Source organism: Cynocephalus volans, chromosome 5 (assembly GCF_027409185.1).
Source record: "Cynocephalus volans isolate mCynVol1 chromosome 5, mCynVol1.pri, whole genome shotgun sequence".
Classification (NCBI taxonomy): Eukaryota; Metazoa; Chordata; class Mammalia; order Dermoptera; family Cynocephalidae; genus Cynocephalus; species Cynocephalus volans.
In genome coordinates this window covers 25428009-25443965 of record NC_084464.1, presented here as the reverse complement: position 1 = coordinate 25443965, position 15957 = coordinate 25428009, and the positions used below count along the sequence as shown (strand labels likewise).

The 15957-nt window shown below is 39.1% G+C and overlaps 1 protein-coding gene across 1 annotated transcript in view; it reads right to left on the bottom strand.

The window, feature by feature from the left end:
• Window positions 1-202: 202 nt before the first annotated feature.
• HIVEP1 (HIVEP zinc finger 1) overlaps window positions 203-15957 on the bottom strand; it is a 146581-nt gene continuing 130826 nt past the window's right edge. The window contains exons 8-9 of the mRNA XM_063097892.1: window positions 3087-3598; window positions 203-1508 (exon numbers count right to left, since the gene is read on the bottom strand). Of these exons, the coding sequence (XP_062953962.1) occupies window positions 363-1508; window positions 3087-3598 (1658 nt within the window). The 3' untranslated portion in view covers window positions 203-362. The remainder of the gene's footprint in view (window positions 1509-3086; window positions 3599-15957) is intronic.

The following is a 15957-nucleotide window of genomic DNA, read 5'->3' as shown; positions in this document are numbered from 1 at the left end:
TATATTTAACAGTGCAACTTATAATTTAATCATTTGATTTGTTTGACAGGTTTTTCTTACTAAACACAAATAACTACCTGGTTTTCATATACATATATAATATATTTTTTATGTATATAGATATTCAACAATCTGTACAGTTTCTAAACATAAAACTCCTAAAAGGCACAATTGTTTATACAACATGTACAAAAATGGCTGGAGCTGACACAAAACAACAATTATTGGTCAAAAGTTCATGATTGCACAAAGATTAGTCATGAGTTTATGTCAGAAAAAATGTGCTTTAGGGAAAGGAGGGTTTTCAAAAAAAAACCTTTAAGTGTTATTTAAAAATCAAAAGCAATAGAAAGTAAAAGCCACTAGGTTGCTATCACCAGCCTGTCCTCGTCCTCATCACTGCTGACGTCGCTGAACTGCACGGGGGGCTGCCTTCGGGGCAGCACGGGGTGCCTGGGCACTTGTCTGTCTGGAGAGTAGGTCTGCTGGCCGGAGGGCTGGGGAAGAACATCAGAATGTGCCTTCAGGAGAGGGTCCGAAGTGGCCACTGGGGGACCCTGCACGGGAGCGAGCTCAGGCGTGAGCTGCAGGTGACTTGCAGAGGCAGCCTTCTCTGTGCCCATTTCATTCGAGCCTCCGAACTTTGCATGGTCACCTGCAGGGGCAGGTGGATCCAGAACCTTTTTTGCGTGTTCCCGCCAGACTTTGGGTGATCCCTGAGGAGGCTCGGTCCTGCTGGCCTGGTTTGCACTGGCTACGGGCGTCTGCGTGGGTTGCGCCTCGCGAGCTTTGCTTCCGGAGGCTGGCACCGCGGGAGCTCCCTGGGCGTCGAGGGTCACCTGACTCACGGAGGGGATTAAAGTGGGCAAGGCTATGTTCAGGATCTGCAGCCCGGGAACGTGCGCCTGCGGGGCGGGGCTGCTGTGCGGGGAGGGGCTCGCCGCCAGCACCTGCAGGCCCAGGGCGTTCAGGGCGAGGCCCGGCGGGGCCACCGGCGGGGCCACGCTCGCGTTGGCCAGGCCCACGATGTTCACGGTCTCCATGCTCAAGTTCTGCAGGCCTGGCACACGGACCTGGCCGATGGGAATACATGGCACCACACTGCTTAATTCGGCCACGCCAGCGGGGTTTGCAGTGCCAGAGGCTTCTGGGACCGTATCCCCGGGAGCACCCGCGGTTCTGTGGATGACACTGACAGCAGGAATCGTGAGCTGCATGGGCCCGGCCTGAATGGGCACGAACGTGGAGTACGTGAGGCCGGTGGGGACCACGTGGATGCCCCCGACGGGAACCATGTTATAAGGTGTCCTTGACTGCTGCTGGGAATGCAGAGGAAGGTGGCTGAACAAGTGGGTCTGGGCAGAAGGCAGGCCCGGGGGCGGCTGCAGGGTTATCTGCTGCTTCTGTACCTGAGTGTCGGGGTGAGGCGAGGCCACGCAGGGCACCCCCGCGGCTGTCCGAGGGCTGTGCTCGGCTGCGGCAGGAGGAAGCCTTCCGGGTGACGGGTTCTAGAACACAGGAGAGAAAGACCCTTTTATGGCAGGGCTTTCTTAAGCTGAGCTAAAATGCCAGTGCTAAATCTATTCTTACCAATGACGTAAAAGCACATACACTTGTACTTTATAAAAACTTATATGCTTGCTAAAAAACTTATTTTTAAAAATAAATTTTCAGCTAAAAAAAATCTATTATATCTTTAATTATTTTTCTTTTCTGCTACGAATAACAGCAACACATTTTTGTATAGTCCTTTGTGTTTTTCAAACAAACTTCCTGGATGTCATCACATTTTATACTGAGAATAACCCTGAGAGATGGCCACGGTTACATTCTTACGTTGTTGTTACTCCTGGTACTACCAGCTCCACTGTATTTTACAGATTAGGAATTTAGACAATGAGATATTAGCTGGTTTTATCAACTCAATGGGAAAGATTAACCAAAAGGTTATTCGTTCATAAAGAGTTATTAAGAAAAAGGCCTGCTAGTTGTTCGTTCATTTGTTCATTCATTTATGAAATGTCTACTGAAAACCAGATTTCCAGGTGTTGGTAGGTGTGTGAGAGATTTTGAGATAGAGAAGCTCAGAGCCTGGAGGAACCAACATTAAAGTAATGAAATGTTATTGGAAGGGGTAAATCTTGCTCATCCTCCCGTCCACCCAGGATCATCTACTAGCTTTTTCTTGATAATATCTATATCACAGAGCTATGTTAATTAATGTATTTAATTTATAATTTAATTTAAACATTAATTTAATTTAGCTAAGTTAATATAATTTAGACTAGTCTTTAGAAATCCAAGCTTTTACAGTCTTTTTATTTTTCTCCAGTATTATATGGCAAACTCAAACCTGCCACATTTAGAAATAAATCCTATTGCAATATTCAATACATACTACAGTTAAGAGAACTGTCAATGAGAGAAGAAGGTATTCCTCCCAGAATTAGTCACTTGTCACGAGACAGCCAGGGTAAAGCAGGAATCACTCCCGGCGTATTCAGTGTGCCTTTCTGTAGGCCTGTGTCTGCCCTGAGCTAGTTCATGGGCAGAAAGCTTTCCCAAGCTGCTACAGCATTTGACCATTCCAGCAAGGTGAACTCCTTGATACATTTTGGGTCACATTGACTTTGCTATAGAAACTTGCAGCTGTCTTGCCGATGGGGGTAAAGTACAAAATGTTTGGATAATTTAGTGCAAATCCATCACACCAACACCAGTGGAAAAACAACTCAGAGTGAGCCACGGGATAAATAAATCCTAGGATTGTGTTCTCAATCAGCGTGTACATATTTTTAATTTCAAAATTTTTTTTAAAAAGCAATTAATAATAAATGGGTATATTTTTCAAGAACCATTTAGTTCTTTCAAAGATATGCAATATGTGAACTCTGATTAAAATACTTAACAAGATTTCAAAGGTCATAAATGTCCTCTACCCTTAAATATAGCAAAAAAATAAAGTGATACAAACTAATTTGGCCATAAATAAATCATTTAAGTGCATTGTTTTCTTAAGCCATTAGGTTCCCCATATTTAATATTTTTTAAAAAAAGAAAAAAAAGAACCACCACTAATCATTTACCTGTGTTAAAGTGACCGCCTTTCCTGCCACAGAACTTCTCAGAATTTCTTCTGACTCAAGGTACTCCACAGACATCTGACGACATGGGGATCTGGGTACAGTTTCGGGTGGCCTGGTAGAGTCTACAGGGGGAACCGTCTCATCTTCCTCTTTTGCAGCACGCTGCCTGGCCTTCACAGGGGAGTCTGTCTTCTGGCTGTAGTGACACTGTATTGTGCTCAGGACGGTCATCTTGGTGAGCAACGCTCTGGGCAGAACATCCATTGGGTCTGTGTGTACCCCAGAAAAGCAGTCGTTCATCCTGATGTCCTCATCAGCACTCACAGAGTCTTGCAGGCTACTTCTAGAAGGAAGGTGCTGCGGGCTGGCAGTGACCGAGGGCGCAGCAGACAGGACTGACTCAGCCTGGCTGTCTTCATCATCGTCCTCGTTTTCATTATCGTCCTCATCTGCGCCATCAGATTCTTCCAGATCATATCCAGACCGCTCATAACCGAATCTTTGTTTTTCATCTGATAAAAACAACCAAGAGGGGTACGTTACAGAACGTTCTGCATGTGGACAAATGCAGGCTTTTATTTTCATAAGCTTGGCAATACCGTGAGGAATACAGAGACCAGGAGCCTGGCCACACACCGCCTGCGCTCTGCTGGAGGAGAACACATGGGGGAAGAACCAGCCCGTCACCCCGCGGGAGCTCAGAGGGGTGAGGCGCCGAGGTGCAGCGGCGTGGCCGGGGCAGGCTGCTCAAAGGCCAGGAGCAGGAAATGAGCCTCAAAGAGGACCCAGACAGGCCCAGGGTAATATATAAAGAAAATGGGAAACAGAAGCCTTAACTATTATACTTGGAAAAAAAGCCCCAAATACAACTGAGCTGTGTAAGAAATGAATAGAGTTCGATGCAGCTCTTTTCCTGTGTGCTCTTCTGATCTACTTCATTGTGTCTTCCTTTCACTGAACAAATTAAACACACACAAAAATGCTATTTGGTATTTGTGAAGAAAATTTTTCTTAGTACTTGAATAGTACTGTAGACATGCTTCAATTGTCCTCTGAGTAGCAATATTCATCTGATATTTAAGCCTTCTTCTACTTCTTTTTATTTACTAAGAGAGGTGCTAAATTTTCTTGTCAATTTTTTTCTGTGATATTATTCAACCCATTCCTCACAGGAAGGGGACCTTACCTTAAAGTCATTAATATTGGCCTCATAATGTCATGTGAGACTGGCTTTTACAAAGAATTTTCAAGATGGTCCAGGGAACCATTTTAAAATTCTCATAAATTCATGTGGGATTTGGTTTAAAATTTTCACTTGTTCAAAATCTTGCAAATGATAGGCTCCTTCCCTTAGAAAGCTAATAAACTTTAAAAAGTTAAAAGAGGAAGAAATGCAGAACATCTACTGTATTTCTTTGTCACTGAGATTTAATAAAGATGCCATCGGATCATGTACAGTTTAGCTGTGAGACATTCTGTATTTATATGTAGTTTTTGAAGAGAGAAAAAAAAAATAAGAAATAAGCAACAGGTATTTTTCCTGGCTTTCATGAATCATCTGCATATAAATTTTACTACTCCCTCTTTCTATATGACAAAGATAAGTTCTTAGAGATGTCTCAGAGGATCTAGGCCAAACCATTTGAGGGCAATTATTTCTAAGGGATGAAAAGGACTAGAACTTTAATGTTATTTATCATGAATATGTGTTACTTTTATAATTAAAACACTCAAAGATAAAACATATGCATTTATGTTCCTTTAAAATGAGATTTCATAAGCTTTTCCTTTTAGGGATCTACTATTATGTTGTAAAATAAGTAAATAAGTAAAATAACACCAACTTACTGAATCCCACTAGGGACCTATGCTGGAGATGGAATGAGTGATTTCTGGGTAAATGCCTGGTCTCCTGCCTCAGACACTTTTGATGTCTGCAATTCTAAAATTAGAGACTCATCCTCAATTTGACTCAAATTTGCCACATTAGTGCCATATCAGATATTTTGTTAGAGATGTGTCTTCTTTTAAAGGGGAAAAACAGAAAGGACAGGAAGGAACTTGATGACTGGGAGAACAGAGAAGGCTGATCTTATCAAGGAATGACCTTGCTACAAAGTCTAACTAGGACAGGACTTGCTTTACCTTAAAAACTATTACCTTATTTTTTAAAAAAAGAGTAGGCCTAACTTTTATTTACAGATTTTATCAAACCCATCAAAAAGCTGAGGTCTCAGACAATCAAGAGCCCTAAATCTAAGGAGAGACAGTGTCTGCAGGAAAAGAGGAGACACAAGCTCCAGCCTGCTGGGGTAGACGCAACAGGATACCGGTCAGAAGCAGCTAAAGTGGTCAATATATAAAGCAGTTGGTTAGAGCTAAGAGTGGGTTGGCAGGACTGTGTGAAACCTCTGGGGGCTGCACTCTGCTGCAGGCTTCATGCCATGAACCCCACCCAGCTGTTCAGAGTGAACAGCACGAAGAAGTGTCTACTGCGTATATGGGGGAGAGGAGCAGCAGCCAGACAGGAGGGGCAAAGAACTACACCTGGATCCATCTCCCCTCCCTCCACTAGGGAAACAAAAGCCTTACCCTGTGAGAAGAAGGGCAACAAGCACTATGGTCCGCAGGACATTAGTGAAAACTCACTGCAGTGGGGAAAGGGATGAGGATTGCAGCAGAGCCCACCACAACCGCCGGGGGTGGGAGACAGGCAGGAAAACTGAGAAGGCCATAGCCCAGAGAAGAGACCTAAGAACCTGGTGCATGGACAAGACTGAGACTTAATCAGAATGGAGATGGTACCCCATTCTCCTCTTCAGCTCCCAGTGCCAAGCTAAGGAGCTCTGAATGAAGGTAACAGCAAAATACTGCTGGGAGAGGGAAGCAGAAAAAGAATGTGCAGAGACACACACACTGAGGCACAGTGCAAAGGAAGACCTAAAACTGGAACTGAACATTGTTCTTGTAATCCAACCCCACCCAGAACACAAGGTGTCATAGGAATGTGACACCTCTGGTGTAGTGAGGATAGTCATAACAACAAGAAATCTCTCAAACCCAGTCCAACTCCTAACTAGAAACCTCTAACCCCCACACTAAAGGCCTAGCAGGAGGAGAGAAACACATGCCCATTTCAAGGCATAAAAACAACTCATGAGTCTAGTGTTTTACACAAGATGTCCACCTCTCGACACAAAATTACAAGGCATACAAAAAGGCACGAAAAAAACTCATACTCTGGTAAGAAGGCAGTCATCAGAATGGAGTCAGATATGACACAGATGACAGAACTGACAGAGAATTATAAAAAATTATGATTAATGTGTTAAAGGCTCTAATGGGAAAGGTGGACAACACACAATATCAGATGGAAATTTCAGCCAAGAGATAAAAACAATAAAAAAAGAATAAAATGAAAATAATACAAATGAAAAACACAGTAACGATGACATCACAAAAACTGTTAAACCCAGAATTCTACACCTATTGAAAGTAACTTACAAAGATGAAAAAGAAACATGACTTTCTTAGAAAAACAAAAACTGAGGGGATTCATCGACCTTCTAGACAATAAATGTTAAAGGAAGTTCTACAAGCAGAAAGAACATAATATCAGATGGAAACCTGGGTCTGCACAAAGAAACAAAAAGCACTGGAAATGGAATAAATGAGGATAAAATTATTTTTTTCTTACATATAATTGCTCTAAAAATAACTGAATGTCTAGCACAAAAATAGTTACAGTGTATTGTGTATTATGGTAAATGTAAACATAAATAGTATGACAGCAACAGCACAGAGGACAGAAGGGAAGAACTGTGAATACACTATAGTAATCCTTACACCGTATGTAAAGCAATGTCATATTGTCTAGACAACTAAAAATTTTAAAGGATAAATAACAAGCCAGTAGAGGAAATAAAATAGAATCATAAAAATTGCTCAATTAATACTAGAGAAGGCATAAAAAAGAAGAAAACTGAATCAAAAAAAAAAAAATGAAATGAATGGAAAACACCTGCCAAAATGGTAGATTTTAACCCAACTACATAAATAATAACATTAGAAGAAATGGTCTAACATATGAATTAAAACACAGAAATTGTCAGATTGGATTAAGCAAGTCCCAAGTGTATACTATAAGAAATGCATTTAAATATAAAAAAATAAATAGGTTGAAAGTAAGTTTAGAGAAAGATACACCATAAATCATTAAAATATAGGCACTGAAACGATACTAATATCAGACAAAGTAGACTTCAGAACAAAAAACATAGTCAGGGATAAACAGGAACATTACATAATGATAAACGGGTCATCACTCTCTCAATGTATAACAACTCTAAGAGTGTATGCAACTAAATAGAACTTCAACATAAATGAGGCAAAAACTGAATAAATCTAAATAAAAAGCTAAATAAATCCACAATCATAGTCAAAGATACTCCATTCTCAGTAAATGATGGAACAAGTAGATAGAAAATCAGGAAGAACATAAAAGACCTAAAATACACTATTAACCAATGAACTCTAATTGACATTTATAGAATGCTCCACACAACAACAGCAGAATACACTTTCATTCTAGGTGTACATGGAACTTTCATCAATATATACTATAATCTGAGCTACAAAACAAACCTCAACCAATTTAAATGGATAGAAATCATATGGAGTATATTTTTAGATAAAAATAGAATTAAACTAGAAATCAATTGGAAGATATCTGGAAAATCCTCAAATATTTCAGAATTAAATAACACACTTCTAAATATTCCATGGGCCAATGAGAAAGTCTCAGAGAAAATTTTGAAATATTTTGAACTGGATGAAAATTAAAATATAACATACAAAATTTGTGGGATGCAACTAATGCAGTGGTTAGTGGGACATTTACTGTACTCAAGGCAGTCTGGTATTGGCAAAAGGATAAACACACAGTATTGATAAATCAGAAAAGATAGCCCAGAGATAAAAATAACACAGGTAAAGTTAACTGAACTTTGATAAAGGCAATTCCATGGAGAAAAGATAGTCTTCCCAATAAATGGTGATGAAACAAATAGATACCCACACACCAAAAAATGAACATTGGCATATACCTTACACCTCCAGCTTATATAAATAGTAACTCAAAATAGATATAGAATTAAATATAAAATATATATGCATAAAACTTCTAGAAGAAAACTAGAAAATCTGTGCGACCTGAAATTAGACAAAGAACTCTTACATAAGATACCAAAAGCACAATTGATAAAATAGAAAAAAGTAATAAATGGGCTTTCTTAGTATTAAAAAAACTTGTGAAAGACACTGTAAAAGAGAACAAAAAGACAAGCTATAAACTGGAAGAAAACATTTGCAAATGACATTTCTGACAGAGGGACTGTATCCAGAATATATAAAGAACCATCAAAACTCAACAATAAGAAAACAAACTGTGGTGTGTGGGAGTGTGTGTGCATGTAATCCAGCCTTGAAAAAAGGAGGTTCTCTTGCCATTTATCATAACACAGATAAACCTGGGGATCATTATACTAAGTGAAATAAGCCAGACACAGCAGCCACAGAAAGGAAAATACTGCGTGATCTCACTTACATGTGGAATCTTAAAAAAAAAAAAAAGTTGAATACACAGAGATAAAGAATAAAACAGCGGTTACGGGGTGGCGCAGGGAGGGTGGGGGAGAAAATGAGGAGAGGTAGCTCAAAGACTGCAAAGTAGCAGATATGTAGGATGGAGAGGTCTGGCGACAGCACGTACAACACGAGGACCATAGTTAATAATATTGTATTGTGTTGGGGACTTTTGCCAAAAGAGTAGATTTTAGGTGCTCTTGCTACCAAAAAAAAAAGTGTAACTATGTGAGATGATAAATATGTTAATTCGCTTGACGATAGTAACCATCTCACTATCTATACCTATGTCAAAACATCATTTTGTATACCTTAAATATATACCAAAAAAAAAATTTTTTTTCAAATGAGCAAAATTTTTGAACAGACACTACACCACAGAAGACATCTGGAAGGCAAACAGCATATGAAAAAGTACTCAGAATCATCAATCACTAGAGAAATGCAATTTAAATTGCAATGAAATACCACTACACACCTTTTATAATATAAAAACAAAACCAAATTGGCAAGAAAGACCATGTCCTGGTAACACTGCAGAGCAACTGGAACTCTCATACATTGCTGGTGGGAATGCAAAGAGGTACAGCACTTGGGAAAACATTCTGGCAACTGCTTCCGAAGCTAAACATACAGCTACCATATGAGCTGAGATTCAACGTCTAGGTATCAAACTCTAGAGAGATGAACACTTACATTCACATAAAAGCCTGTGTAAGAATGTTCATTGTAACTTTATTAATAATTGACAAAAACTGGAAGCAACCAGTCCCTTTTAACTGACCAGTGGAGAACAAGCCGTGGCTCACCAATACAATGGAATACCACTCAGCAATAAAAATAAATGAACTACCAATTCACACAACATGGATGAATCTTACCCGCATTTTGCTAAGAAGCCATACCCCAAAAGCTACATATTTTATGATTCCTTTTATATGACACTCTAGAAAAGGCAAAACTACAGGGAGGAAAAAAGATCAGTGGCTGCTAGGGGCTGTGGGGTGGCAGGAGTGGTGGTCTATAGAGGAGTGACACAGGGGCGTCTGGGCGATGATGGAACTGTTCTGTACGGGGTTGTGGGGGTGAACATACAAGTCTATGCATTTGTCGAAAACCACAGTACTATATACTGTAGAGTGAATTTTACTGTATGGAAACAAAAACATAATCAACTGGGACGTGGGGTGAACCTAGGATGGAATGCAAGCTGGGACAGATGACTTACTGCAGTACAGAGGAGTCACACACCCATACTGCAGGCGATGGGAAGGAGGGTCCTGGCCTGGGTAACCTCAGCAAAGATGGCTTTCACTGGATTCTGTGAAGGCTAAAGACGAGAAGAACTGCAAACATTGTATTGTAACTGTAAATCTGTTTCGTACAGGGGTATGGGTTAGGATTTCGGAACCTAGTTTATTTGTACACTAGAGTTGAGCAAGCATGTAAACATACTGTAGACGAGAGTCAGGCTTCTCACAGTGGGTGAAAGAACAGAAGGAAAGGGAGAAGGCTCTGTGGTGTTGCAGATGAACTGAAAGTATCAGTATAGACTCATGTTTCCACTTATACACACAACACACATGCGTGTGAGAACATGTGCGTGTTGGCACGCATACGTGTATTTCTCAGCTCCGTCTGCGAGTGGGGACTGAAGCAGTGACAGGTCAGCAGCAACGGGCACACCAGCCAGTGCCCAGATGTTGACTTCTAAATACCATTCTCCTCAGAGAAATGGTTGATTCCACGGCTGGAACATCTTGGGGTGCCAAAAGTAAAAAAACTGCTTTGAAAAAAAGATGGGGGCATGTTGAAAGGGCACAGGAAGAGACCTCAAAGAGTTCCCAGTGTCCAGTGCTGGAACTTGAGCTATACAATAAATAATGACAGTATCAGATTATAACCCAAAGAATAAAACACGTATCCCTGAATCCATACTGATATAAATAAATAAATGGAGAAATGGTAACTTTTCTTTACAGAAAATTCCAATTAATAAATTAGAACACCACAGTAATGCTTATCACAGACAAGATACATCAGTGTATAAACAGGATATCTGCATAGTCTCAAAGTATCTCCCTACAAATATTTAATATTTACTAAGGGAAAAATAGTAGATTTACAGTACAGAGTCCTGACAGAGGCCACCTCAGCCAAGTGATACAGGCTACATAATAAGAATACACTGACATCACAGATCCCCGACATGATGCACCAAGAAAAGCTCATCACCCAGCAGCATCCTTTCCCAACAGCGGGCAGCTTCAACCTAACCCTGAAATGCATCAGAGAAGCGCAAATTGAGAAACATTATTCAAAATAACTGATCAATACTCTTTAAAAAAGAATCAAGGTTGTGAAAGACAAGAAAGACTGGGGAACACACTGCAGAAACCAAAAGAAATGTGATGACTAAATGTAACGTGGAAGCCTGGACAGGAGAAGGACGTGGAGGAAAAACTGGTGAAATCCAAATGAGTTCTGTACTTTGCTTAGTAAACTTGAGCTGAGGTTAATTTCTTAGCACTGACATATGCTCTGTGGTTACGGAAGAGGCTAACGTAAGGGGAAGCCGGGCAAAGAGTACACAGGAACTCTCTAGACTAGTTTTGTAACTTTTCTGTAAGACTAAAATTATCTTTTAAAAAAATGCAGTTAAGAAAAAAACTATTTGCCAGTGCTCCAGGGTCTTTATTTTACTCTATTGATGTGAATATTCTGTCTTTCACATAACTTTGCAGAATATCCACCCTCCTCATTAACCTTATTGTCAAACCAAGACTTCTCTTCTGACAAGCAATTTTTTCCTTTTCTATCATTTAATAGGAAACTATCAGTTCTTGAAATCAATTCCAACACTTCCATTGGTTAATTTAGAAGCACAGGAAATTTCTCCTGAATCTACCCTAACCTAGACACGTTTTAAATTTTTACCACCTAAAAGTGCCCTTACCTTGTATCTATTTTTTGCATTTCTTATTTAATTGTATGTATGAGGATTAAATGGCTCTACTCTAGTTCCAGCCATCTATACTATAAGAGAAGCTAGCTTAGTGCTACATACAAAACCATACCATTTGATCATAATTCAAATAAAGACTAATTAGGGACTTGGCTTTTTCTCAGAGAACGATTTAAAAAATGAAAAACACAATTTTTAAAATGCTGAGCCTACAGCTCACAAGCATTAGAGCTGAGATTCAAACCCATCTCTGTGCTAAACATTCCACATTCAGTCATATTTTAAAAACCTAACTATAGGAAGATTGTAAAGAAGGTTAACAATGAATAACAGTCAATAAGCTAGCTTATAAATATGCATGGGTTCCATGTGTATAGCTACAGACATTAGAGGCGTCATATAATTATTTGATTATGAATAGTAAAACACATAAAATGCAGTCCCCAAGAAGAATGTAAACAATTGCACCTTTTAAATTTCACAAATATGCTGTATTTATAATAATTATGAAAGTTTAAGAATTAATTATATATATTTAAAATGTTTATTAATATATATTTTTCAAGAAACATCCTGATTTCTTTTTCAGTATATGCAATTTATTATATGAGGAATTTTAAAAGAACTCTATTTTTAAGGGGGTATGTAAAACTGTTTGGGTCCATTTTAACCTAATTTTGCCTTGATCACACCACCTTTCAGATCAGGATCAGTAGTAGTATGGGTGGGAAGACATACAAGATACCTTCCCTGGAACTTCCTTTCTTCCTGGACAGAACCACATGTCTGCAGCTTGGAAAGGACTTAGGAGGGGCTGGGATTCCTTTCCTGTGGGCTTCCTTCCCTGATATAAGGAGAGAATGATGTTTCTGTCTCTGAATGCACAGTTTCTGGAATCTCCTGAAGGATCCTGAATCTCCTAACTGTCATCCATTCAGGATCTCCTGAATCTCCTATCAAAATCAGAAAACCTGTAAATGAATTTTGGATCATTACATATTTGTTAAAAACATGGTTGATATTCTGAGGGGATAGAAAGAAGGTAAAAAAAATGAGTAACTTAAATGCACAAAAGACAATGACATCCTTTTAAATATCCATAGCACCAGACAACTCTGCTCTCTGTTTGCACTCATGCTAATAAAAGTCCTTTTATATTAATTACTTCCCTATCCCTTTAACCCCTGCGCCTGACACCCAAAGAAGACAACCGCTACCGAATCAGACATTGTGCTGATAAAAGTCCAGAAAGGAAAAGTGCCCTGTCTATGAAAAACAAGCCAGTGAGGACAAGAACAAGGACTTGTTGACTCCGAAACCTATCATATATGACTCTGTGATATTACTTATTTTGCTACTATATGATACTTAACATAATAACTATGAGACTATCTTGGCCACACGTGGTTAACCGTCTGTTGTTGTGAATAAAGTCTTTTTTGAACACAGCCAGGCTCATTCTTTTACACATTGTCCATGGCTGCTTTGGAGCTACAGTCACACAGTCTAGCAGTCATGCCTAAAATATTTACTATCTGGCCAATTACAGAAAAAATTTGCCAATGCTTATACCATATTACCACGTTCAAACCTCACAATCACCCCATGACACAGGTGATATCAAGCCCATCTTACGCAAGGAGGTTAAGAACCTTAAACATGGCTAGAAAGCATCAAAGGATTTGAAGCCAGGTCTTTATGCTTTTAGGAGTCCTGTCATCATTCCAATAAGATATACCGACTTTTTCTTTTTTTATTACAACCGCTCTTTTCTTGGTATGTGCAATATAGACTAATCCTCCAGGAGGGTAAATGCTGTAGCTTATCCCTCTGCCGTCATCCAAGACTCTAGAACGGACGTAAGGAAGCCTCATTTGCTTAACAAATTCATAAACAAATAGGCCTTAAAAGTTTCATTGTGATTTATATCCTCCTAGACACTTTCCTCACTCATTATAAATAAATGTTCCCAACACTCAGTAAAATTTGACATCAGCACATGATTAATTCACTTGCTGTGAACGTCAATTCACGAGGGAAAAGAGAGGCATGTGATACAGCAATGTTGTTTTTTTTTTCAAAAGTAAATGTTTTGATAAATTTATGTCAAACCACTTCCTTAAAGGTGTATTTCCAAATTTATCTCTTGAAGATGAGCTGGAGGAACTGCAAACTGTCCTCCCTTTGCTGCCAGACAGTGACACCTGCTGGAAAAGTCGGAGTCACAGAGATGGCCCAGAAGTTTCCACTGAGAGACCAGCAGTCCCCGCCCCCACCCACACTCAGTATCGACTTTCTTCTGTTGCTGTAGTTTGTCTGTTTTCATTGTTCCCACATGTTTAGAAATATTACTTTAAAATTCAAACAACAGCAAACTAGGGGAAAAAATTTTTAAAGCATGCAAACACTATAGTTTTTTTTTTTTTTTTTTTTAAGATCAAAACATCATTAAGAACATCATGGACCAGAATTTAATGTTTGTTAACTTTAGGAAGTAAACTAAAAGAATGTTATATCTGTGTTGTTCATAAATGGTATTAATACTGCTTTAAGTATAAATCCTAAGGCCTATTATGGTTTCATATTGTACATGAAAATTTTTCTTAAGAAGAATAATGTTTTCTATGAAAATCCCAATGATAACATATCCTACAGCTTTCATTTAGAAAGAAGGCTTTGCTGGTATTTTGATAAAAGTCAGTTAAATTATTTTTAAGAGTAAGTGTAATACAGGTTTTAAAACCTGTGTTGTAACATCATCTTACATACGTATGATAAGTACTTAGAATAATGCTTCTAATCACTGCCCTTCGCCATTTAAACAGTTCTCCCAGTTTGGCAGTGGAGGGTACACATTAACATTCCTTGCATTGAAGTCCAGTATTTTGTTGACAAAAACATTCTTTGGATCAAAGGATGAAAAGCAAATAGCTGCTGGCATGATTTTGGACACAAAAGGTGAAAACTGAAATGTATTCACTAATACCCCAAGAACACCAGGATAAAATTCCTGAGGCTATACTTGTATAATTCTGTATGGCAAGAATAGAAGGAATGTGCAGTGGGGTTGGAGAGATTAGACTTTTCATGAGCATATACTATAATTACAGCTTGAGTGGCTGGTTTTAAACTAAATGGAAACTTCTTTTGAATAGCAATTGCCTAAATTTTAATGGTTGGCTCACAAAAACTTATAATTTCCTCTGCTTAATTCAAAGTAAATGTTTCCCTTTGTTGCTCCATTTATTCCACTGAGAATAAGAACAAGAGTGCATCTGCTACAGGGTAAGACAGGTAGCCATACAACCCAACGTAGCTCAGGGCGGTAAGGAACTAAAACGGTCAAGGCTTCATCACACCATTTTCACACTGGCCTTTAACGAACACTCTTTATCAACCGGGGAACATGCACATGACGCTGGTGAATGACACTCTGAGTATGGATGGTATGGTTGGCAGAGGAGAGAACAGGCTTAGGATCCTTAAAAAAAGAAAAGACCACTAAAGATAATGCCAGGAAAAGAAATCCTGAAGTTAAGTAGTAACAAATCTGGAGAAAATCTATAGTGAGAAACAAAACAAGGCACATGTAAAGAAATAGCAAAATATGAACATGGCATACAGAGACTTGGGCTTCTCCCCAAAGGCCATGAGCTGACCACAATATTACCAGGTGGTAATGATGTCTAAAAAATAAATAGCTTGCTGGATGCTTTGTAGTAATGCTTTCTGGCCTCTTTTGAGCACTTAATAAATTTTGTTTATTGAATGAAAGCTCAGAGACATTCCTTAGTGATGACTAAAAAGATCAATTAAATGAATGACCAAGACCCCAGATCTGTCCTATAAACCTAAAAATACTATCCTGAGGATTCTGGGTGCGGTTCTGCAAAGTCTGACAAGGGCTGTGACTTTTCTTTTCAGATTTAGAATCAGGTCTCCCAAATTTTGCTGTTGTTTTTGTTGTTGTTTTTAAAGATTTACTCCATTTCTCACGCATCTGATATAATCAAGATTTAAACATATGTGGCAAGTTCTTGCATGTCCTCTTAGCACTGATTGTTTAAGTAATGTAACCATCATAAGAGTGTGCCAAATCTAACAGTCCTCTTTATGGACCATAGGACTCCACTCCTGATAGAACTACCGTCCTGTTGGTATGAAACATGAAGTGTGGCTATCAAACCTAGAGAAGACTGGTTGTTACAAATTTTCATATGGATCAAGATGATGTTTCAGAGCACTGGTTTCTAAAAGACAGGT